The sequence below is a fragment of the Phallusia mammillata genome, chromosome 1, assembly GCF_965637545.1.
Source record: "Phallusia mammillata chromosome 1, kaPhaMamm4.hap1.1, whole genome shotgun sequence".
Taxonomy (NCBI): domain Eukaryota; kingdom Metazoa; phylum Chordata; class Ascidiacea; order Phlebobranchia; family Ascidiidae; genus Phallusia; species Phallusia mammillata.
Genome location: NC_137252.1, coordinates 31,809,971 through 31,833,174, shown reverse-complemented (window position 1 = coordinate 31,833,174; position 23,204 = coordinate 31,809,971). Strand labels below are relative to the sequence as shown.

At 35.2% G+C, this 23,204-nt stretch overlaps 4 protein-coding genes across 4 annotated transcripts in view; 2 read left to right on the top strand and 2 right to left on the bottom strand.

The window, feature by feature from the left end:
- Window positions 1-7,276, bottom strand: part of LOC145209004 (uncharacterized) — a gene marked incomplete in the record, with an annotated part of 7,922 nt that extends 646 nt beyond the window's left edge. The window contains 13 exon segments of the mRNA XM_080079254.1: window positions 107-160; window positions 468-632; window positions 704-831; window positions 1,283-1,409; window positions 2,186-2,275; window positions 2,633-2,704; window positions 3,581-3,640; window positions 3,980-4,072; window positions 4,729-5,817; window positions 6,254-6,329; window positions 6,395-6,485; window positions 6,931-6,973; window positions 7,103-7,276. Coding sequence (XP_079935380.1) covers window positions 107-160; window positions 468-632; window positions 704-831; window positions 1,283-1,409; window positions 2,186-2,275; window positions 2,633-2,704; window positions 3,581-3,640; window positions 3,980-4,072; window positions 4,729-5,817; window positions 6,254-6,329; window positions 6,395-6,485; window positions 6,931-6,973; window positions 7,103-7,171 — 2,157 coding nt within the window.
- Window positions 7,277-7,554: 278 nt separating this feature from the next.
- Window positions 7,555-8,826, bottom strand: LOC145209008 (protein NATD1-like). The gene is made up of 3 exons (XM_080079259.1): window positions 8,662-8,826; window positions 8,304-8,422; window positions 7,555-7,976 (listed from the first exon to the last, which is right to left on the bottom strand). The coding sequence occupies exons 1-3, from the start codon at window positions 8,774-8,776 to the stop codon at window positions 7,860-7,862; spliced, it is 351 nt and encodes a 116-aa protein (XP_079935385.1). The 5' UTR covers window positions 8,777-8,826; the 3' UTR covers window positions 7,555-7,859.
- Window positions 8,827-9,749: 923 nt separating this feature from the next.
- Window positions 9,750-22,078, top strand: LOC145209005 (GPI-anchor transamidase component GPAA1-like). The gene is made up of 12 exons (XM_080079255.1): window positions 9,750-10,977; window positions 12,596-12,769; window positions 13,376-13,475; window positions 13,781-13,925; window positions 14,050-14,219; window positions 14,629-14,757; window positions 18,217-18,413; window positions 18,773-18,926; window positions 19,289-19,450; window positions 19,897-20,090; window positions 20,490-20,645; window positions 21,366-22,078. Exons 1-12 carry the CDS (start codon window positions 10,934-10,936, stop codon window positions 21,613-21,615), a joined length of 1,875 nt encoding a protein of 624 aa, XP_079935381.1. The 5' UTR covers window positions 9,750-10,933; the 3' UTR covers window positions 21,616-22,078.
- LOC145209009 (huntingtin-interacting protein K-like) lies at window positions 10,968-11,998 on the top strand. The gene is made up of 2 exons (XM_080079260.1): window positions 10,968-11,148; window positions 11,583-11,998. Exons 1-2 carry the CDS (start codon window positions 11,064-11,066, stop codon window positions 11,822-11,824), a joined length of 327 nt encoding a protein of 108 aa, XP_079935386.1. The 5' UTR covers window positions 10,968-11,063; the 3' UTR covers window positions 11,825-11,998.
- Window positions 22,079-23,204: the final 1,126 nt, after the last annotated feature.

Genomic DNA, 23,204 nt, shown 5'->3' with positions numbered 1-23,204 from the left:
AGCACTTTTTCGAACCTTAAAACAATATAAAATAATAATCTATCGCCAAAAAATTTCCTTTTTAAAACAGTTTAAAACTAAAACATTCAACAAAAATATCACTTACCAAACTTCCAAAACACTCCACATGTTCTTTGGTGACTTGGTCGCTTTGCAACACCTTCAATAAGAAAAAACTTTTCATATAAATGTTGCTAGTAATATAAACCATGCATAGTATATTGTATAATCACAAGTCACCAGTGACTCAGTGCAAGAGATGGAGACATCAGTCGCATGTAATAACAGGCTAAAAACTTTGACAAGTCTGAAGTCATTTACCCTTTTTTACTAAGTATCTGGTGGTTTTGCCAAACAATTTTTTTTGTAACATTATGCAAAGTTGCATATTCATGTAGGTGTTGCTACCAGTACCAGATGATGGTTGTATCAGATATTCAGGTCCTGCTTTGAGCTTTCATTCTTACTTGTAGCAGGCATTGGAACACTGGTTCGTTGAGTACAATGAGGCGATCTTTTGTTGACGTTCTTACATTTAGAAAAATTTCCACCATGAATGAAGCGAACCCAAACCATCTGGTATCGGAACGAAAAGTTGCAGAAAAAAGCTGCTCACGGTTTTTAAAGTGACCCTAAAACAAGAGAAAGTTATGCAAAGGGTTTTCTTAAAACTACTTTCAATAATAGTAGGGGTTTTGCTAACCTGCATAACATTCAGCACCACAGTTCGGAACTTTGTTCCATGTACCATCATCCAAGACATACGGTCACACAATATCGACGCATTTCTTGCAAATTTTGGATTCTTTAGCGCTTTGTTACAAAGAATCTCTAGAACCAACCCAAAAAAGTATGTTAGATTTGAAGTCTATTGAATACAGTACATGACAGAATTGAGTTTTTAGAAAAAAAGTTGCATTGTTTGTTTCATTTTTTATCCTCGGTGGGCGGACAACGCCTGAATGCGTTATGCTCACAATGAGTCCACCATCAAACTCCCTGTTTTTATTGCAAGTCGGTTGATCATTTTTTATTTGATTCTTTCAGTTTTAGGCAGTGGGTGACTTCAATTAAGTTCAACCCATCGGGACCACTGGGTTGGAGCAATGCCGCATAAGTTCCTTGTTCAGGGAAACACAAGCGACCAACATAGGATTAGAACCCATGACCCTGTGATCACAAGGCAGTTGCACTAACCACTCGGCCAACTTGGCGGTCGTTAATAGTGCAATGCAAAGATAATGCCTTGAAGTAAGATATTTCAAAGAAGCACTACTTATACCTGCTACTTCTCTCATTTTGGCCTCATTAGTAGCAAAAGCTTGAGTTGTTTCAATGAATTTTGTAAGATCAGTTTCAGAATCCGAGATGTGTAATCGTCTTAACTCTTGCTCTGTGTCTCCAAAGTTCTGGATGAGGAACAAACATGAATGTTGAACATTTGTTAATACTAAACTATATATCAGCTAAAATAAAGTGGGCGTAACCGCAAACTGTACATCCAGAAATAAAACAATTTGGTGTTTGGGGTAGTGGTTCTAGTGGTCTAAGAAATATGCTAGACTGGTTGAAAAAATAGACCTATATCTCTTAGTCTACCAATTCAAACAGGGTTTAGGTGGTACGCAGCGATATCAAAAGTAGCCAGTTGGTACGCGATCAGTATATGGTTGAGAACCACTGGTTTAGGGCCTAACCTAAGGTGTGAGGATGATAAATCATTAAGGTTAGAAAATAATCCTTACATTTGAACATAAAAAACAGGGTCCAAGAATGGTTAAACAATTTAAAAGGATGTCAACAATCAAAAAAGTTAAGCACCACTTTTCTTTACTTTAAAGTAAAACTGTTCATCACTTAAAACGGATACAGATAATGTGGGGTAATGTTACAATTGTATAGCAGTTGTAACTTTACCCAAATTAGCCAAACCCTGTAACTTGAAGCTTGATAATTTACTGGTTAGTAACAGCTGCTTCGCTTTAGCAGCAAACGTTCAGCAGTCATGTGAAAAATAACATTTTTTCATGTAATTGGTGCAAAAGCAGAAAAATTAAAAAATGCTTCAAATTCAGTTTTCAACATAGTTGAATATGTAACGAGATTGTTAATCATGTTACAATCAAAATATTACATTCTTAAACTTAAAAGCAATCTTGTTTAATAAATTTTTAACATGCCATACCGATCCATTTTCCAACCAAGAATGAACAGTGTTCTTTCCTTTTGCAGCAACTCGTCTATGACCATCATTTTCACTTTGTTCACTATCTGTCTGCAAGAAAAAAACAAAATAAGTCAACAACCTGGATATCAATTAATGCAGTTTTGTCTGAAGTGTATCCATAAAGTGTACCATAATGTATTGCAATGCTGTTAACCTGTATGACAGGTTTTCTTACCAAAAACCATTAGAAATGCAGTGTAAAGTTTTATCACACCGATCAAAGTTGATATTTCTGTAAATATAGTGCAGTTACATTCACTTTAAGTACCACACATTTCGACCTAAATTTATGCTTACATTGTGAAAAACAACACTAAATATGGCATATATATTCATTTCAATTGTCCATACTTGGCCACTGCACATTTTGCATGAGTGAAACTTTTTTTTTTCAAACCCACATACCCTTTTCTTTCTTTGCGCCTGTTTTTTATCCTTTTGCTTCTGATCACCATGTTTCGGTGGTGTAGTGTCAGTCTAAAAGTAAAAAATAGAATTTTGCCTAAAGTTCAAAAAAGATAAATATAAGGATTATAAACAAACTTCTGTTTAAATTTGAAGTATAAGAACGGGCATAAACGAACAAATGTTGTAAAAAAGCACAATATGTTTGTATATATTATTGTTAAATAAGCCAAACATGTAGAAAAAGGTTTAGCAGCCCAAGGGTCATATCACTGCCACTTCAAAATGTTAAATGTACAAATCACTTATCCAGACCAGCTGTACAACTAATCATAAAAGGTCAAGGCCAAACAACTAGGTCACAAGTTTGATTTATGACCCTATTACTGTCAACTGTGACTGTGTAACACATTTGAAGTTGGTATGGGAATCAATTGTTGACAAACTAAATTAGGCTGCTACATGACTTTGATGTTAAAGAGCTAAATAACAGTCCTAGTGTTTAAAATGGAATAAGACCAAAATCCAATTGTATAGATTTTGCCTTGGGCATTAGGGATGTGCCAAAACTGCAAATGTTCTGTTTGGTCGAGCACCGAGCATCTCACTTTAATGCTCGGTGCATTATGACGTCACAAAAATCCCCTTTCTACGTTTTAGCTCTACAAGGCCTCTTACGTCACCAGCGGTGTATTAAGCTGTACAGGCCTCAGAAGTACATGTTTTTCCACATTATAATACATTTGAAAAATCATTAATTTTTGTTCATAGACATCCTTTCGAACACTAGTTACCTATGTTAGCAGGGCATGAATATGCAAATTTAATGCTCGGGTCAGTTTGTGCAACTGCTCGGCCGAGCACAGAGCATAAAAAACAGCGATGCTCGGTACCGAGTACTCGGGTTCTGGTTAGGCTCAGCCCATCCCTATTGGGCATAATACTTGCCATTCTTTGTGTTTTTCTGTCGTTGTCAGAAGACGAATGCCTTCGGTCACTTTCAGAAAGCTACAAACAAGCAGACAATATCAAGAATTGTTTTGATCTTAAAAACAAACCTAGCTAACTATCCCTAATAGGTTTGGATAATTACATTCATTTGTGACAACAATTTTTTACTAAGATATACAGTTTCGCAAATTTCAACAAGTGACATTTGGAGAAGTTAAAATAACCAACAAAGTTTCAAAATGGTTGCTTGAGTGTCAAACATTAGAACCGCAGCTTTCCTACAAAATTCAATATCCATGGTGGACTACTGTTTTCATGGCCTACATTTTAGCTTTACGAATTGCTATTTTTCATAGAGGCCTTTAAAGAAGACATAAAAACAGTTTTTATACTCACACTGGCATTGTGTCTGCTTTGGTTGCTGTCTCCGCTCTCTCTTCGCCTCCAATCAGGATCTTCATCAGCTGCACTTGATGTCCTGCGTGTGTTCTGCAAAAGTGTCAAAAATAGCTTATTAAAAATTTGCATTTCATAAAGATAGGTAAAATCCTTGCCATTTCTATTGGTTTCTGTTATAGTGTGTCACACAATGTGAGAATTTAACTGTATTTTATAGAATGCAAATATTGATACGAACAGTGACAAATGTAATGTGCTTGATTGGCAATTGATCACCCTGACTGAGTATGATGAAAGATACTAAAATATTTATGTGTGTTATGACTTTATTGTGCCGTGACATCTCAAGACTGTGGATCCAGGGGAGGATGTTTACTTGAATTTGTACATATAGTTTGTAAATAGACACTTTAGCTCTGGGAATATAACCTGTAAAGTTAATAAAATACCCAATTTTAAATGATCTGTGTATGGTTTAACTTAACATCTAATATGTAGTCTATAGAGAAGGAATAAGAATGTTTTGAATTGTGAACTGAGAAATTAGTTTAAAAGGTCAAGAACCACTGTCCTAACATGATGCCTAAATGCTTGTGACAAAAAAATCTTAGTTTGCAAGTCCTCCACAGTTTTTCTTATATATTTTGTGACATTACAATTTACCAACCATTTCCCATGACAGTTACAAAAAGATAAACAAGCATTAAAATTCAGTGGCACAGACCATTTCTTCGCTGGTAACTCACCTTTTTGCTATTAACATACACCTTAAAATTGTGAGTTTTCCACCGATCATCTGATTCATTCTCAAACACTTCTGAGTTGGATCGCTCAACCGGTTGTCTATCTGATGAGTCAGAAGCATTCCTACTTTCATTTGAAAGTCTTATTTTTGAATTCGGATACTTTTCATTTGATGATTTTCGACCCAATGGCTGTTTAGCATTTGGTGTCACTGTTTCCACTGGCCTGTTGGTAGTGTCTGCTTGGTTATTGTTTGATTGAACGTGCCCAGCTAATTGCTTAGGTATTCGTTCAGCGGTGGACATAACACCATGGTCTGCAGGTTGAGTAACAGGCTGGGAAGGTGTATGATTGTGAGTCATTGCAGGGTGTGTAAAATTCCTGTCGGTAAATTCCTGTTGCCTGAGCAGTGCTGCCTCATGCATAGATTGACCAGGAATTTCATGAGAAACATTCTGCAACTGAGGGGGAGCTTGTACATGTGTTCTGTCTGCTCTTTGCATCATGTACTGTTGCTGCTGTTCATACAGTGGCATTTGCTCTTGAATTTGTGGAGGAAAAGCTGCTGGGCTTCCTCTCGGATCTGTCATCTGCGGCTGATAGTAAATGTTCTGGTTCGGGTGAACCCATTCTTGGCCTGGTTGCCCTTCAGGAGTTGCTGTTCTTTGTGCGAAGTGCACTGGGCTTTGTTGAGTTGGATACATCGCATCATTCATTGATCTCTGAAATGTCATACTGTGCAAAATCGGTTCCCTTGATTGCAAATCCATCGGGTTCACATATGGCTCATTGTGATACTCAAACTGGTTCATTTGTCCTTGTAATGGGGGTGGTGGCCTTGTTATATCAACCCAAGGTGGAAATTGACTAGGTTGGCTCACTTTGTTCATGTTGTTCTGGCGAATAAGATCACTGACAATAGCTTGAATATCATGAGGACCCTGGCCTTGTGACTGTGCTACCATCTGTTGTTGCAATGCAGGGTTCCCCTCCCAAGGATTGTCTGTGTAGCTTAGAGGTGCCTGTTGCTGTTGATGTTGATATTCTGGAAAGTTGCTAGTTGGAGGCTGCCACTGTGGTACTTGACGCTCCTGCAGTAAATGTTAGGCTATGTGGTTAGAGTAAGCAAAGTAGCCAACAATATCAATTTTGGAGTGTTTGCAAGAATCATGTTTAACATACAGTTAATGATTGTAGTATAAAATTATGTATATAGTTCATTAGGACATTATATATATATATAAATATATAAAAATACATAGTACATTTAGGACAAGTACTAAAAGATTGGCAGTAATGACCAAGAAAAGTAACACACAACAGAATGATGCCCTGTATGAGATGTCAAAATGGGATGTTTTGTTTATATTAGCCAGTTGAATAAAAGAGAAAGTTTAGGAATAAACCTGCCAACAACACCATATTCATACTATAGCACGTCAAGAAAGCAGCAAACCAATAAGCTAAAATTAAGAATATATGAAATAAGCAACAGTGTTTTATAGCATCAAAGTTGGCATGACATACCTGAATTTTTGGCCTATGTTCATTCCATTGCTGATGAAACTCACGATTTTGTGACGGTGATTGCCATTGTTGCCCTCTGCAAGACATAAGATTTGACATGTATCAAGAACAAAATCTCTGAAAACTTGCAATGTATCATACTCTGGTTGTTTGCCCCAATACTCCGTCCCGGTGTCATTTCGTGCGGTCAACTTTTCATGTGGTTTCAGATTCACACTTGCAAAGGATTGATCTAAAGACAATTGCAGACAAATCTGGTCAATTGCTTATACAACTTACCATGCATGTTTATGCAATAGTCCAGAATGCGCAAAAAACAAGTTTTTTTGGTAAAGAATTGGTAAGCTTAGAATTTGCAATCTGCATGCAATTAAATGAAAGATGCTATTAAATGATATGCACATATCAGAAACAACTTTACAAACCATTCATTAGCATAAAGCGTATCTCTCCATAGTCTTATTTTAATAAAAGCAAATATTGTCCAGATAAATAACAGCACAGTTTGCAATAGATGCAATTGTATTTTCATCATCATTATATCCCATGTTCCCTTAAACTTAGATCTTTAAAACCTAACAGAAGCCCACATTTATGATGTGCAACTTCATATGGGATAAAAACAAAAACTAACTGTAACTGTAGAGCACAAAATATATAAGTCTGTTTAAACTTACTTTCTTCATATGAATGTGTCCTGGCCCAATCACTTGATGAAGTCTGCAAAATTGCAACTTGATTTATGAAATTATTAACGGTAAAAAAACGACTAAATTGTAATTTGTAATCGTTTGTACTAAAAAATGCAAAAATTTACGAAAAACTGATGTTTACAACTTTATTACTAACCCGAGAGTCAGGCCCAACGTAACTGTCGATAAACTGTTCCAAATCCTCGATCTCCGTGGAAAAAGACATGTTGTATTTCCAAAAGATCGCCTAACCTCATCGAATATCTTCTCCCGTAACAGACAGAACAACTGGCAACGATGATCGCGATCAAGTTTTGCCTTTTGCGGCATGAAAAAATATGATTTCTATAGATTGGCACATTTTATTTTCATGGAAGATAAGTTTTTTCTTTACCTTGCGCATAGATGTAGTATCTATGCCTTGCGTCTTGGCAAATATTTTTTTCTGAGTAAATTAAACATAAAATTTTAAATACCTTTTCATTAAAACTGGCAAAAGTAGGCATCTAATCTATGCCCTCTTTTCATTTCGTTTGCATTTTTTTATTTGTTTTGCTTTCTGTTAATTTCGTATTACGGTAGTCAGCAGTAACAAACACAACATTTCAATCCCATTACGGTTTTGTACTTTCTATTTAAAATACGCAACAAGTTGGATTCAAACGCCTATCAACATAAAGCGGTTTAAATTGACAAGCAAAATGACCTTCCAAAAAACATACATAAAGCATAAGGCACAATTGAATAGTTTCACAAATCACAGGTTGATAATTTGATTTGAAAGAGTTGCCACATAAAAACGCTACATATTTGCAACAATGCAAACAGTTAACAGCCACAATTTATAGCCCTGCACATTTTAATTCCCACAATTAATTTGTTCCTACAAAAAAGCAAATTTATCACACAAAAGGTCAAGTAATTTGTCGCTTTAAATACTCTTCTGTTGGGTTATCTTTTACATATTTTTGAAGGTACCAACAAGTCAGCTTCATTTTTAGGTCCTTTTCAGAAACATAGTCAAGTGCAGCCTGTTAAAAGAAAAAAGAACAAATATTTAGTGTATCCTATTCTTGGATGTAGCCGTATTTCTTTATCTTGCATAAACAAAAAACGGTATGTGAAGCAACCCATTCCATATATTAAGTAGTAAGTGCACAAAGACTTTGTTGATTATTTCATAGTTTTATTCACAGTTTTGATGTAATGTGTGTTTACTTTTAAATAAAACCTATTTTGCTACACAACCTATCAGGATGAGCAGCACGATTTTGTTAACATACAGAAATGCAACTACAAACACTAAAACACATTTACAAAAACAACTTTTTTCAGACAAAATATTATTTTCACAATACCTTAGCTAAAAGTTTCCCTACACCTTGACCTCTAAATGTTTCAGGCACAATGGTGTGTTGTAAGTCAAGTGAATTTGGACCCATGTGTTCATAAGACAAAGTTGCAATATCAGTACAATCTGTAAATAAGGTAAAACACTGGCTGTCAAAGATTTAAATAAAATAATTTTGGCAAAAACAACTGTTTTAGTGGGGGTCATTATTTCTAAAGAATTTATTGATGCATTGTTGTACCTTCATCTTTCTAAAATCTCTACATTACTAAAGAAAGTTTCTGTTAAAAAACTAATTTTTAACAATTTAGGTGCTATAGTTTCATTTTTTGTATTAAAAGTGATACCTAAAACTTTTAACTTACTTGGAATTTCAATAAAAAACAACTTTCCCGGTATATCATGTTGCACTCGAAGTAAATTTTTGTTTAATGAGCACATAGTTGTATAGAGTCTCTTGTTTACGAATCGTTGCAACATTTCCAATCGTAAATAAAAACACGCCAAAATTTTATCGCATGACTGCGTTTAGATTCACATGAGTGAGTTTATGAATCAGCTGTTTTTATCAATCTTTTACGTTACCAACAACAGCACATAGAGTTTTCTTTCGATTTCATTTCATTTACTAGCAACCTGACTGAAACGTGTATGCAGGAAGAACGGTAAAAGATTCCGTAATAAGTTCATCAGGCAATAAATGTGTAGAAACTTTATTTTTCGGGGGGTTGTTGGGATGTTTTTGACGTTACCTATCGAAGCAAAAGTTTTTTACAGTATGCTCAACTCATGTGTCCTTTATTACAGACGTTAAAAAATGTTTTGTTGAACAGGTATTGTATATGTATTGGTGATTTTCATCAGACATCGTTTTAAACTGATTTAAAAACATTTTTATAAGTAAAAAATTCTTAACATTTTTCTTAGATTTTAGATGAGTTCAAATTATTATTAAACATTTTTTTAATAACATAACTGTCAATATTAGGTTTGGCTAAATTCTTTTTCAATAATGGAGCAAAGGCTAGCAGAATATCGGGCTAGAAAGCATGCTGAATTTGGCGACAAAAACAAACAATTTGCAAGACCATTAAAGACAACAAGACCCAATGCTGTGTATAGTTTGCTATCAAAATGGACCAATAAAGTCATTTCCAGTCAACTTTTTAAAAATTTAACTTCAAGAATTGGAAGTATTCCTGTCATTGGGACACCTTTTGTTCTTAAAACTCTATTATGGATCATTATTTTTCTCTTGTTTGTGGAACTACAATTTGGAATGGTGTATGTGATTGTATCAGCTTTTGTATTCATATATTTCAACACATCAACCCGAAGAAGGAATAGAGAAGAAATGAGTGCCTATTCTGTATTTAACAAAGATTGTGAACGCCTAGATGGGACTTTTACTGCAGAACAGTTTGAAAAAGAATTAAGACATCAACCTTTGTAAATATTTTATGGTCAATATGTGTTGTGGGTTTTTATTTTATGTATACTGCTGTTTTTCTATGTTTTTACTTGTTCTCTTCTGAAACTATTGCTCTATGTGTACATTTTCTGAATGTTTTTCTCTGGAAATCAGAAATCTTACCAGGGGTTAAAAAAGACTGTCTTTTGTGGTTTGTTATCTGTTGCAGTTGTGCCAAAAAAGTGCAATGTTTAGAATATTTGTTCTCTGGTGTTTTAATCGGAATCGGTCACTCAAATGCTAAATGCAGCCTTTATGGTTGTCACAGCATTCAGTTGTTTAAAATTGGTTCAATAAGTAAACAGGGGTTCTGCTGCACTTATTAGTTGTGTTAGTGACCAATGTGACTGAATATTTACCACTACGAAATTTTACACGAAAGTTTTAAATTATTTTCAAGCTTCGTTTAAACCAAGGGTGCACAACCTTTTTTCTATGACGTGCGCATCGCAGGTCCTTATTTCACCAACGGCCGCCAATTGCTTGCTTGATTTTGTGTAAAAATAACTGGTTTAAAAAAATAGGTTTATATCATATATATACCATTTAAAGCCGCCTGAAATGCGCAAATTCATAATTTCTAACTTGCTACATCGGTTATCTGAACGGAGTTAAGTGTTTATGACGTCATAATGTGTATTGTGACGATTGCGGTGCTTATTTTTTCGCATTGTTTGCACACAATCAGATGATAAAACCCTGGCGCATATGATCACTACAGGCTGGTCATCTTTTTTCCAGTCTCGCGAAATCTGTTTAGAGCAGTTTAAAAATCAAAGTATTTGGCAAAATAGTTTTAGTTACGTCACGGCCGCCACTACATATATTTTAATGAACATGTTCACGGCCGCACAAACTCGTCTCCGCGGCCGCATGGGGCCGTACGGCCGCAGGTTGTGCATCCCTGGTTTAAACCTTGTTGGTGTATAACTTGTCGAACTTTTAAATGACAGATAGAATATGGCTGTTCTGTTCATAATTTTATGAAATCAGTGAAATAAACTTGAATGTACATACCAAGTCAGTGAAACATCGAATTCAATCCAGCTACAATAATAAAAAAAGCGTTTTTGATTCGACTTGTTGAAATATAGATTTAAAAAAAAATACGATTCGTTGGTGCTACGGATTAATATTTTTGTTTTTGGAATCGGAACGGCGCAAGCATGAGCGGTTTGAAGAAGCTTTTGCCTCGTGTGAACAAAATTTGGTGAGTTTTCGTTTAATTTCTGATTATTTTGTGCGTTAGCTGTAGGGACGTTACTATTGTGTGTGTGATATACAAATAACGTAAACATGGACGGCGAAGAAGATCCGCAACTACAAGACAAAAAGAAGAAACATGATACTGAAAGTGCAGCAGATTTGGAACGAGTAACAGGTAAGAACTAAGAATGGTTGTTTGTCGGCCGGTTTCAGTCAAATATGGTAACTTACATCAGACATAATAAACTGTTATTAGAACAAAGTTATGCAAACGCCGAACAGGCATTTCAATTTTGTGTAAATCCTGTGGTAAAAAAAACAATTTTTCAAAACATTAGCACTTTGGCATGCATGTTGAAAACTATCCAGTGACGATTAAGGGGGTCTAAAATGATGAATTGTGTGAGATTTTCTGATACCACTGAATTGCGGATATAAAGTCTGTGAATTAGTGCTTTTTAGGTGGGGTTGTGATTCAGCTGTATTTTTATCTGCAATTCTGCAAAAAAACGGCGGAAAATATCCCGCAAAAAGTGCTCATGTGCTGTAAATCAATCTTGTTTTTTTTTTTCAAATGCTAAAAGTAGCTGAAACTGTGTTGTTTTACAGATTATGCTGAAGAGAAAGAAATCAATGTACGAGATGTCGGTGATGTGCTTGCAAACCTCGGCCAAACCGTCAATGCTCAGCAAGCAGCTCGAGAGAGAGAACTCGCTCAAGTGAAAATATCCAAGGAGGATGTTGAACTAATCATGAGTGAAATGGAAATAACTAAAATCAAGGCTGAACGAGTTTTGAGAGAAAATAAGGGCAACGTTGTTCAGGCTCTTGTCACACTTGTGAATTCGTGATACATTTCGTTTTTGGACAATTTTATTTTCAAATTTATTGTACTGCTTTTGGAGTGCCAATGAAAAGAATCAGCTTCAAATAGAGTTTCTTGTGTATGATTGTCTGCTGCTTTGAAATGCTTGTTGAAATATTATGTGTGATTGTTATCTCAATAAAAAAGTTCCTTTAAAATATTTTTTTTGTGTTGACTGCAAGAAAGTTATTATCATTCAAAAACATATAAGCCGATTGTTTTTGTGGCAAACTTGGGTGCCAATTACTCTCAGCACTTTGTTGTAGTTCATGTAATCATTTCTAAAATTATGGTCACTGAGATTCACTTTAATTTGTTGAATTAAACAACTAACATAAACTATGCAAGACTGAACAAAACTATTTTATGCAGCTAACCTTCAAGTTAAATAAAAACTTAAATGCAATAAATGAAGTCTAAATTAGCAAGATGGAAACAATAACTTTAGGCTTTTGAAAATGACATGGCGAAATCCATGTGTTTGTTAAAACAAGATTTATCATCACAAAAAAGCTACGATTTTGTATCCTGCAATATCAAGACATAGTATGCATATTGCCCCCTTCAAAAATTTCATTAACAAAGTAACATATATTTTATAAAAGTATGTATATTTATCTTGCCTTTCCAGAGCATAAAATCTTTATGTTACAAGAAACGTTTATTTTATTTTCAAAACAGTTACGCATTAAAGATGTATGTTTAGTTACACTTTTTTTGGACTATTTGATCATAGGGAAAATTCTTTTTATTTCAGCATATTGTTGTACTTTGGAGGAATTGTTGGTTTCTTGCTCTTAAGTCATGAAGGAATTCGAGAGAATTGTTATTTCTCAGAAAATGCTTTGTTACCTGGGCTTGTTGACTCCAAGTTTTCAGCTTCTGATGATCAAATTCACAATATAAACCTTGATATTCTTGATCCAAACAGGTTTGAATTAATCCTATTTACAGTGCACTTTTGTGATATATAGCAATTTGTTTTTTCTGCAATATGTAGCAGTTTGGTTCAGTTTGACATTATTTAGTGCAGGGGTGGGCAACCTGTGGCCCTTCATTAAAGCTTGTGCGGCCCACATAGATGCTTGGATTTCAAAAGTACTGGCAAACTAATCCAATTATTTTTGAGCTGATTAATGCGCCTGATGCTAGTTTTCTGCAAATGTGGCTAGAATCAAATATGAATTCTACTTGTAGTTAAGCATATTTGGTAAGAAACAAAGCAAAATCACTTTGTGTGATGCACATGTGCGGCCCTCGATCCAATTTTGACATTTATAATTGGCCCTACGGTAACAAAGGTTGCCCGCCCCTGATTTAGTGTGTCCAAAAGTCGTTTATGTAATGTAACTAAAAATTACCTAGATGATTCATTTTTAACAATGTTTATCCGAACTGTATTTTGAAACATTTGTTTGTAAACTGTTGTTCTGTCTTAGTCCACAATAATTGTAATATTGGGCATAAAATAAATCTTACAGTGCCACCATTTTGTCTTGTCTGATTTGGAAACATTTCAAATCACTTTTGTTTTTAGTGAAGTCACAGATGAACTGGAAAAATTTATGCTAAGAGGTGGACTTGAAGTTTACAGACAAAAGTTTACTTTCCAGGAAAAGTTTGTTGGCAATGCCAGGGTGAGTTCATTTTGGTGCCAGATCTAAAATGCTGAAACAATCAAAACTAGTGTTCACAAAATTAATACAGATTTTTAACACTTTATACTTAAACACCATTACCAACATGGTGAATTTTTTAGCTTAATTATGCTTCTTGTGCTCAGCTTAAATACCCATTCACAAACTGTTTTAGGCCCCTCCTGTTAAGAACCATTGCCCTATATCTTTCTTTACTCTAAGTACTTGTATTACTTGTGAGTAATATATAATTGATCCCCAATATCCTTTTTTGTTGTGATTTATATTCGGTATGTTTCGCTTAGATACAAAATGGTACCAACATTTATGGAATCGTTCGAGCTCCACGATCAGCCAGCACAGAGTGTATTGTTATCAATATTCCAATATTGAATAACAAACACAACTTTGCAATGGGCATTGTTCTTGCATTAGCCAAAGAAATGAGAAGTGAGTACAGTGGAAAAAACATTAATCTTGCCTGTTTATAAAAAACAAATCCACATATATAGTAAAACAGCATTTTTAGTTTAACGATTTCATTTATCTTTTATAATAATCATTTTATTTATAGAGCAGTTTTACTGGGCAAAAGACGTCATTTTTCTATTCAGTGAGCATGGATCATTTGGTGCAAGGGCTTGGCTCAATGCATACCATGGTATTGTGTCATACCCAGTTTCAGCCAATCAGCTGCCAGCAAGAGCAGGATCCATCCAATCAGCTTTTACTGTTCACATGGAGGTAGGGTATTGGATATTTTGATCTGCATAAATATTAAACATTATTGATGTTTGCCGATGTGGCAAAAAATGTTACAATCATGGTTCCCATACTGCCTTATTTTTAATATTTGTGCTTATTTTGATGGACTCTGTTTTAGAAAATATGATTGTCCTTAGCTAGTGGCTATATTTTGTCTGTAGTTTCAGCGACATTCATCATGTTATTTTACCATCTATTAACTTATTCGACCTGGATTTGAAGCACTTTCTTTGCAGTTACCAAAACATATTTTTCCATTAAATCTATGCTCCGAAATCCGTGAGTGACATAAAATTCAGAACTTCCTCCTTTGTTTGTAATCTACAATGTATGTTTCCAAACTGGCACCAAACCAAGTTATAATCTGTACATTTTGTGATTATTTCAGGAGGACGCTGTGAGTTTCATAAACTTATTAGTAGAAGGATACAACGGCCAACTTCCAAACTTGGATCTGTTTAACGTAGCTGTGAGACTTATTAAAATCCATGGGATGGCGGTGTCAGTCAATTACGAGGTAGGTTTGGCCTATAATTGGACTTTAAATATTATTTAAATTTATGTGTAAAATCAGTAATTTACCAAGCATGAGTTCTAGGCCCAAATCTTGGCAGCATGTGTAGTAATATAAAGTAAGTGATTTTGAACCATAAGGGACAGGTTTTACAAAGATGCAAGGTGGCAACGTAAAATTAAACTGAACTTATTATGACATCACTAAAGGGAGGAATGACAAGAATCACATTTAATACACAGTCGCATTGTTTCCAATACTGATCATTGATTAACTGATAAAGAATTGTGTGTTTGTCGTCATAAACAAGGCACTAGCCCAAGCAGGTTGCAATTTTAAGGCATGTTTTGTTGCCATATTGTCAGTAAGTTTGTTCACAAGTAATATCTCTGTTGTTTTCTCAATATTTTTCTCTTTTCGCAAAAAGATGCAAACTAAACAAAATATCCACACTAGCCACTGCCATGCTTAGCAAACCCAAGGTGGCCACGCCATGCAGGCTCTTCTGTCTGTAACTACCACTTATGTATTTGATTCCACAGCCAATGTTTACAAAACTAATGTTATCTTTTAAAAATGTTAGTTTAATTATGGGTCCCCTTCCTTGAAGGGGACACATCTTGATTTTACTCGATTTCTTTTTTATGGGTCCCCTTCCCTGAAGGGGACACATATTGTTTTTGTCTATATTTTTTTTTTCTTTTTTTCTTTTTTCTTTCTAACGCAGATTTGTTCCCACGTTTTGGTCAAGAAAGAATGGTTCAAACTTTTTCAAATTTACATACATTAAAGATATTGGTCTAAAGATGGTCCATGTAAATTTTGACCCCGTTTGATCCCGCGGTTCACCCACAGCCCCCCAAAACGTGAAATTTTTAGCGCGGCTATTGTTCCCACGTTTTGGTCAAGAAAGAATGGTTCACACTTTTTCAAATTTACACACATTACAGATATTGGTCTAAAGATGGTCCATGTGAATTTTGACCCCGTATGACCCAGAGGTTTACCCACAGGCCCCCGAAACATAAATGTGTCTAACGCTCGTTTGGTCAAGAAAGACACTGTAGGCAGAAGTACCAAGAGAGTAACTCACTGGTTTACGATAGCGGGAGGGCTCAGCTTGACGTCGGACAGACGGTTTACGAGACGTCGTTTCAGTGATTAGAAATCAGCTGTTTTGCACAGCAATGCTATGTCCTTTTATTAAGTGGTCACTCACATTTTCAGTTTTGGCGAAGGTTTTTCACCTATGACGTGATTTAAACCTAATAACCGTGCTTCGGTTTTGTATATGTCAAGAAAAACTTTGTTAATAAAAGTTAAGATGAAAAAATTAACTTGAGTTTTGCCAAATAAATGTTTTTTTAAATGCTCGTTGTCAGGTTGGCTGCCGCATGATCACGGGTTACTTAAGGTCAACTAGTCGGTATTACAAACACAGCTCAGAACTTTCTTCATAACGTAGCGTTTTTTTGACAATCAATTTAGGAGTCAATACTCAAGGCATGTATAAATTAGGCTTAACAGTATTGTTGAACACGAATGACGGCGTGCTATTGAAAACGGTGTCAAAAGGTCAAACGGTCGTTTGGCGTGTGCACCCTGAGAGGTTACTACTGGTCAATGGTACTCGTTTTGCAAAACAAAGTTAAATGAAAAACAATTTGTTATGTATACACTTGTAGCAAATTGCTTTTTAATTTAAAGTGTCTGTAACACAACTGTTATATACAGCTTTCTAAAAAAAATTGTGTTCAAAACCCGACCTTGGAGGACTATATCTGGGTCAAAGCAAGAGATTAGATTTAAGTCTTTGTTACGTTTTTTTAATTTTGTAATTACATGACAATAATAGTGCAAAAAGAATACGAACATTTTTTTTATTGTTGGGTTAATGCTTTCTAAAAATTTGTCCTTAACAATGTAAAAATCACCGCAACATTTGTTTACTGTAAATCCGCACAAACGCGCGTGTGGGGACCCTTCAGTTTTTGTTTACAAAAACAATCATATGTGTAGATCAAATGATGTGTATAGTTAATTGGTAAATATCGTATAGAATATATAAAATGGAAGTATATCAGAAAGCCACTCTTCTAGTTTTTTTTTCTTTTCTTTTTTTTTCTTCCCTGAAGTTTGTCCACCCCTTTTTGCCCTGAAATGTTTGATGGATTTGGATGAAACTTTCACAGATGGTAGATATAGTTGTGTAGATGTGCCATCTGCTTCGTTTGTCATGATAACCCCAGTATTTACCCCGCTAGCCCCAAAAATGTAAAATGTGGTTTGTGCGCACCACAAACATTAGTTTTGTGTGATGTTATAAAGTCCATGTATACATTCCTAGTGTTTGTGGGTTGCTTGGTGGATGTTTTTGCAGTTGACAGTCAGGGGGTGTTAACAGCCTTATGACGTCAGATGCATCAACGGTTGTTGCTCAAAAGCCCCTCCAGTGGCCAAATGTTTAAACATTTGCCGATTTGGACAAAAATTTACAGGACTGTGGATTGGGTTAATGTGATTTGATATTTTTTTAGTTTTGGAGTAGAGACCAATTATTTACCCCGCTAGCCCCCCAAAAAGGGTGAATGGTTTAAGTAGTGTTCGAATGGGATGACATTTGTACAGTTTGTTTATTGTGCCATTGTTAGGTGTTGATTGTTGTTTTCCAACCTGTAGCCCCAACATTTACCCGTTAGCCCCCTAAAAAAGGGGAATTTTTTAAACAATGTCTGAATTGGATAAAATATGGAAAGCTTGTACAGGATGCCATTTATAGGTGTTGATTCTTGTGTTCTGCCCTGTAGCCCAAACCATTACACCTGGCCCCCCAAAATAGGACAATTTTTTAAACAATATCTGAAGTGAATAAAACTTGGGCAGCTTGTAGTGGGTGCTATCTATGGTTGTCGATTGTTGTTTTCCAACCTGTAGCCCCAACATTTACCCCACTAGCCCCCAATGGGTGAATTTTTTTAACAAAGTCTGAATTGAATGAAATTAGGACAGCTTGTGCAATTTTCCAATAATAGCAGCTGTTTGTTGTGTTTTAGTCTAATTTTTCGCTATTTACCCCTTCATTTTTCAGATAGAACATACAATAGAAAAACCTTTAAAAATGCCCGAATGGAAGAAAATTTAGATAGTTTGTACTCCACATAGCATGTTTATTTATGCTCAGTACCAATCATTGTGTTTGACCTTACAATACCAAACTTTCACATGGTTATTTCTTGAAATGCATTATTTACAAATTTGCATGTGTGGGGACCCATGAGTTTCTGCCTGCAGAAACAACTAATGTTAAAGACAGTGTGTGATATGGGACCCAATATAAAATAAGTGTAGGGAATATATTTTTTTTTTTCAAATAGGTTATAGTGTATATGCAAGGGCAATATGTGCTAAGCCACCCTTCTAGTTTAGGAAAGTCATGCCTATGACAACAAATATGTTATCTAGTTTGTGCCAAGACAGTCTTCTGCGATGGATGACATAAAAAGTCACTTGGGAGCAACACTAAAAATGATGAAAAAGCAAGTTACAGGGACATCTAGTGGTAATCATGGTGAATTTATTCGACATGGAATCGAAGCAATCACACTTCAAACTGTTTATAACCCGCAGTGGGGAAATGCTGGTTTTGTAAGGCTTGGTCGGTAAGTGTGCAAAACATCTTGCAACAAAAATTAAAAAGTATTTGTGCAAAAACTTTAAGTGCATTTTTCACACATACCAAATGTCCCTTTCACTATTTTGTGCTCCATTGTAACATTATGGAACTTTTTCAGCAGGTTTAAGTACATTGTGCTCTACGTTTCCAATAACCAATTAAAATTATAAATACATACAATTTTGGTTAATCGCATATCGTTTGTCACATAATCTATTTAGTTGCATTTGCCATTCACAGCTGTTTGTAAGAAAATCCTCCAGTTAATTGCATAAAAAAACTCTTTGGTAAGACAATTTGGTAATTTGATTAACCAGAATCTCTTGTGTATGTTTTCTGTTTTAGAGTGATCGAAGGAATATCAAGGAGTCTCAACAATTTATTGGAGCGTTTCCATCAATCTTTTTTCTTCTATATACTCCCATCAACTGATAACTACATTTCCATTGGAATGTACATGCCACCTCTTGGCTTGATGCTGGCTGCTGCAGCTATTAAAATATCCTTCTGAAAATAACATAAATACGTTTCAATCAAACACATGGTTTACTTTGATGTTACCATATTATATAAAGAAATGTATGCACTCACTATGCCATATCTCCATGTTAGGCAATATGTTTGTAAAATTTTTGTTTTTTTCCTTAATAACAGACACAAAAAGAAAGTAAAAAAGTTAATGTTGTTTTCAGCTGGACGACTTAGTGAAAAAAATTCAGAATGTAATCACAAAACTTCTACACCACATAATTTACATTCACTTCGATAGTTTTATGGCACTTGTTATTAAAGATTTACAACAAAAAGGCATTTTTAAAACAAAATCTACAAATACTGTGTTTTCCTTAATTTTATCTCCACGCTCTGTCTCTAATTCTGGAAGCAAATTATGTAAATTCGGAGGAAACAGATAAAAATGAGGAAACTAAAAAAGATAGCGAAACAAAGGAATCGGTAGAAGATATTGATGACATTCTAAAGGACATGGACTCTGATTATGCCAACAAGGAAAATGACAATAAGGTATATAAATGTTTTATGTCCACAAGGTTTGGGTTTTCAGTATGTTCTGAACATGGAAGTTTAGCAAGGTTTTTAATATTTAATACCTTAAAGCAGTAGTTCTCAAACTGTGCGTCGTGACGCCCTGGTCCGCCGTTTCAATTTTCCAAGGGCGTCGCAGAATAGTTCCGTTTCATGGCTTTTTGTTGTTGTATCAATAAACACAACTTTAATAATAAGTTTCCTCATTAACTTTTATTTGCTGTTGCATCGCGAGTTCAAAAAACTTTTTGAGAGACGTCGCAACAAAAAAAGTTTGGGAACCACTGCCTTAAAGTATGTTTTTATGCAGGTCTTGGTATTCACCAAATTTTTAACATTGTATATGTACAAGTTTGGTAATAGTTCAGCGTTACAGCTTCGTAAAAAAACTTTTTTATTTCAAGTGAACTTTTTGTATTCTGTAGAACTCGGAGGCACCTCCACTTCAGCAGATTCTGATCACCATGGTAACAAGTCACATGATGGGCTTTCTTGTTTTCTACGCACCAGTTTTCACAGAAACTTGGTCCCAAATGTTCAACTGTCCACAAGACATCAGTATCACTTTGCTGCTAGTAACTGTTCATATCGCTGGAATGTTCATTATCACATCTTATAGGTGAGTGGGAGTTTTTGTTAACATTTTTGTGTTTTTTTTGGTCACCAAAGGTTTTTACTTGAGTTTACATGCTGCAGCTTCCCAGCTAACACTTTTATTGTTCGCGGAGCAACCAATTAACTTACATAATTCTTAGTTTCTTTGGCCAACACTTCTTGGATGTATATTTGCAATTCACCTTGCCATAATTGTCATATTTGTTTTCATGGTAAAAGCAATTTTACTTTGCAATAATTGACTGATGAATGTTTGTTTATACTTTTGTTGTCCGCATATTTAAAATTGAACTTACCGAAATTATGATTTTTTCATTTTTATTAGTGGTAAAAATGACTTTTTCTCACAAAAATTGTTCGATAATTAAATCACAGGATGTTTTACATTTATCATTTGTGGCAGGTTGACTTTGGAAGGTGGAAAATCACTGTATGTAGTGAGTCTTCTTCATCAAGGAATTTTATTTGGAGTTGTGGCAATCATCAATTTCTCACTTGGCATGTTTCTTGCTGTATGTTATGTTTTGCCCACTATCCTCCTGCAGCCAGGCTATATGAAGTAAGTGAATGTGAAAAATAAACCTTTTTGTTAAGGGTAAACTTCTTGTAGCAAAACATAGTAAAACAAAGACTTTAATATTAAAATATATTGTTGGTGGTCGAGAGTTTTTTCACAGCCATATGTCGCATGTTATTGAAATTGAAACATGTTAGTGTTTTTAAATAATTTATTTGCATAAGTACATATGTTGCTAGTTGGAACAGAATTTGGCAAAAAATTGGCTATAATTCACATTGTAGTTATTTTTAATTCAACCATACATTATCATTTTTCAACTACTGTTTTCATGGTTGGATCTAGCACAGTGGTTCCCAACCTTTCGTGGACCATGGCCCCCTTAAAGTAACGTTTTGGCCTCAAGGCCCCCTTTAAGTTACCTTTTAGGGTCTGTGGCCCCCTTAAAATGTAGATGGCAATCTCGCGTTAGCATGCAGTATTAATTTTGGCCTTAAACAGGTCTAATAGAGTAAATGAGAGTGGTAAACCTCACTATAAACAAATAGCATGTGAAATAGTCGATTAAATTCGGGAATAAAGTTAAAGTGAAAATGACTTTTAATGGGTGTTTCCTGGGGGGGCATGGGCCCTGGTTGGGAACCACTGATCTAGCAGTTATTTGAACTAATCCATTTTTAACATAAAAAACTTTTCATAGCGTTCTTAAAGATTATGTTTTCAAAAATTGCACTCAATATTGTGACAAACAATTTATTTCAGGTTCAACCTTCTCCGAAAATTTGTGGCATTTCTTGTCAGCCCTTTATCAATTGCTGCCCTGATCTGTCTGTACACATGCAATGGAAACCCAGCAACAGTAATGAGTGAATTTGTAAACTTTCATGTCACAGTTTATGAACAATCTCAAACACAGCAAAGTTGGCTGTTTGACTTTATTGCATTACTTCTGTATCCACTCTGGCTCCAGTTTTGGGCCATCACATCATCGGAAGGGGAAATACTGACTTGAATGAATATAATATGAATGCCTACAACTAGCTAAGCTATGCAAATGTTTGAAAAAGTTCATGGAAATTGTTCAAGTTTTTGTTGCGGAGCAATTAGTAAAATGTTTAAGTCATAAAACCTGGGCTGGGAATTGAAATTTGGCGAATAAATATGTAGAATACATTATGCACAATGACCGGTAATTATAGCTTTCAAACTAACTGCATAATGCACTCTATTATTTTAAAACCTTATAGAGGCAGTTTTGTTTTTTGCATGTCTGGCAGTCATTGTGTAATAGACAACGTTTAAACTTTTTATGTAGATGCTCTGCATACTTTTTGTTGTCAAATTGCATAAATAAATTTTGCAGGCAGTGTGATAAGGTCAACTATCAATTTTTTTTCGTTTGAATATTTAGGCGGATGTGTGTTATACTGTGCTCGATATTTGATGCTGCATCTAATAAATATCTTTGTAGTTAAGTGATTACATTTTGTTGGCGTTGATTCAGTAACACAATTTCCAAGTCTGTTATCGGGGGAATTGGGTTAAGCTTATTTCGCTTGTTGAATAAAAACGTTGAGACACAACTGTAGCCAGGCAAAAATTTTAGTTCAACAAAACCAAAAATGCCCCCAAAGCGTTGTAACGTTATGAAGTGCGACTGGGGTTGACAAGAAAAGGCTGGTGCATATTGTAAAAAAACTGGGTGCATGCTGTGCAAGTCAATTTCTAGACCCTGCAATAAAGTTAATAGCCGTTGGGAAATAGGCTTTCGTCAAAACCGCAATTTAGGTGACTGTAGCACCTTAACGGGAGGCGTTCAGCGTTTCGTCCATTTGTAACGACCGCACGAAAACAGTTGGTTCAAATCAAGTGCTTGACCCCAAACTGCATTATTGGGAATGCAAATGTCCTTTTGTCAACGAGATACAACTTAAAAAGTTGTTTGAAAACGGTAGCATGAGTTGACACAGAGAATTTATTATTGGCACAATTAGAAGTCCAGCTAACCAGGAAGGTGTTAAAGCGCACTAATCAGGAAAGTTGTTTACCCCAGTTTTATCAACAAGCCCAAGATAAATTGGTTCAAGTCTGTCTGTCCTTATCGTTGATATAACATTAGAAATACATGTTAGCCCCTTTTTTACATTTTATATGTGAAACCCTTTTTCACTGTCGCAGGATATAAATGTGAAAATGGCAAACGATACATTATTAAGTCCTCCTCCGACTCAGAGTAGGTTTTAGGTAAAACAATAATATTGGCCGATCGTCATTAAGTAGTCAACGAGAAAATCTAGTGTTGCTTGGTTTTCTTCTAATTTTTTTAATCATTCTTACTTCGAAGTACTTTTGCATGACAATAAGGGAGATTTATTGTCCCAGTCTGATTTAAAATCTTGCGCCATAGCGACCTTAGTGGTAAAACTTGCTGTTTTTGATTGAAAGCGGGAATTTCAATGTTAAAATTAAAGGAATACAAGTTTTGTTGTTCTAGTTCTACTGAGTGGGTTGTGTCTCTCTGTTATGTTAATTTGTTGGATGAAACTTTGTTTTAAACCACAGAGCAAATGTATGATCCGGTTTATTAGATAACTAGTTTTC

What these genes read in the sequence shown, in the direction of transcription:
- LOC145209008 (XM_080079259.1), bottom strand. Translation starts at nt 8,776, where the DNA reads ATGTTGCAACGATTCGTAAACAAGAGACTCTATACAACTATGTGCTCA. An exon ending in GTTTTTTATTGAAATTCCAA is followed by an intron (nt 8,423 to 8,661) that starts GTAAGTTAAAAG and finishes CCTTATTTACAG; the next exon opens with ATTGTACTGATATTGCAACT. An exon ending in TAGGGAAACTTTTAGCTAAG is followed by an intron (nt 7,977 to 8,303) that starts GTATTGTGAAAA and finishes TTCTTTTAACAG; the next exon opens with GCTGCACTTGACTATGTTTC.
- LOC145209005 (XM_080079255.1), top strand. Translation starts at nt 10,934, where the DNA reads ATGAGCGGTTTGAAGAAGCTTTTGCCTCGTGTGAACAAAATTTG. An exon ending in GGTTTTGTAAGGCTTGGTCG is followed by an intron (nt 18,414 to 18,772) that starts GTAAGTGTGCAA and finishes TTTCTGTTTTAG; the next exon opens with AGTGATCGAAGGAATATCAA. An exon ending in TTCATTATCACATCTTATAG is followed by an intron (nt 20,091 to 20,489) that starts GTGAGTGGGAGT and finishes CATTTGTGGCAG; the next exon opens with GTTGACTTTGGAAGGTGGAA.
- LOC145209009 (XM_080079260.1), top strand. Translation starts at nt 11,064, where the DNA reads ATGGACGGCGAAGAAGATCCGCAACTACAAGACAAAAAGAAGAAACAT. An exon ending in AGATTTGGAACGAGTAACAG is followed by an intron (nt 11,149 to 11,582) that starts GTAAGAACTAAG and finishes GTTGTTTTACAG; the next exon opens with ATTATGCTGAAGAGAAAGAA.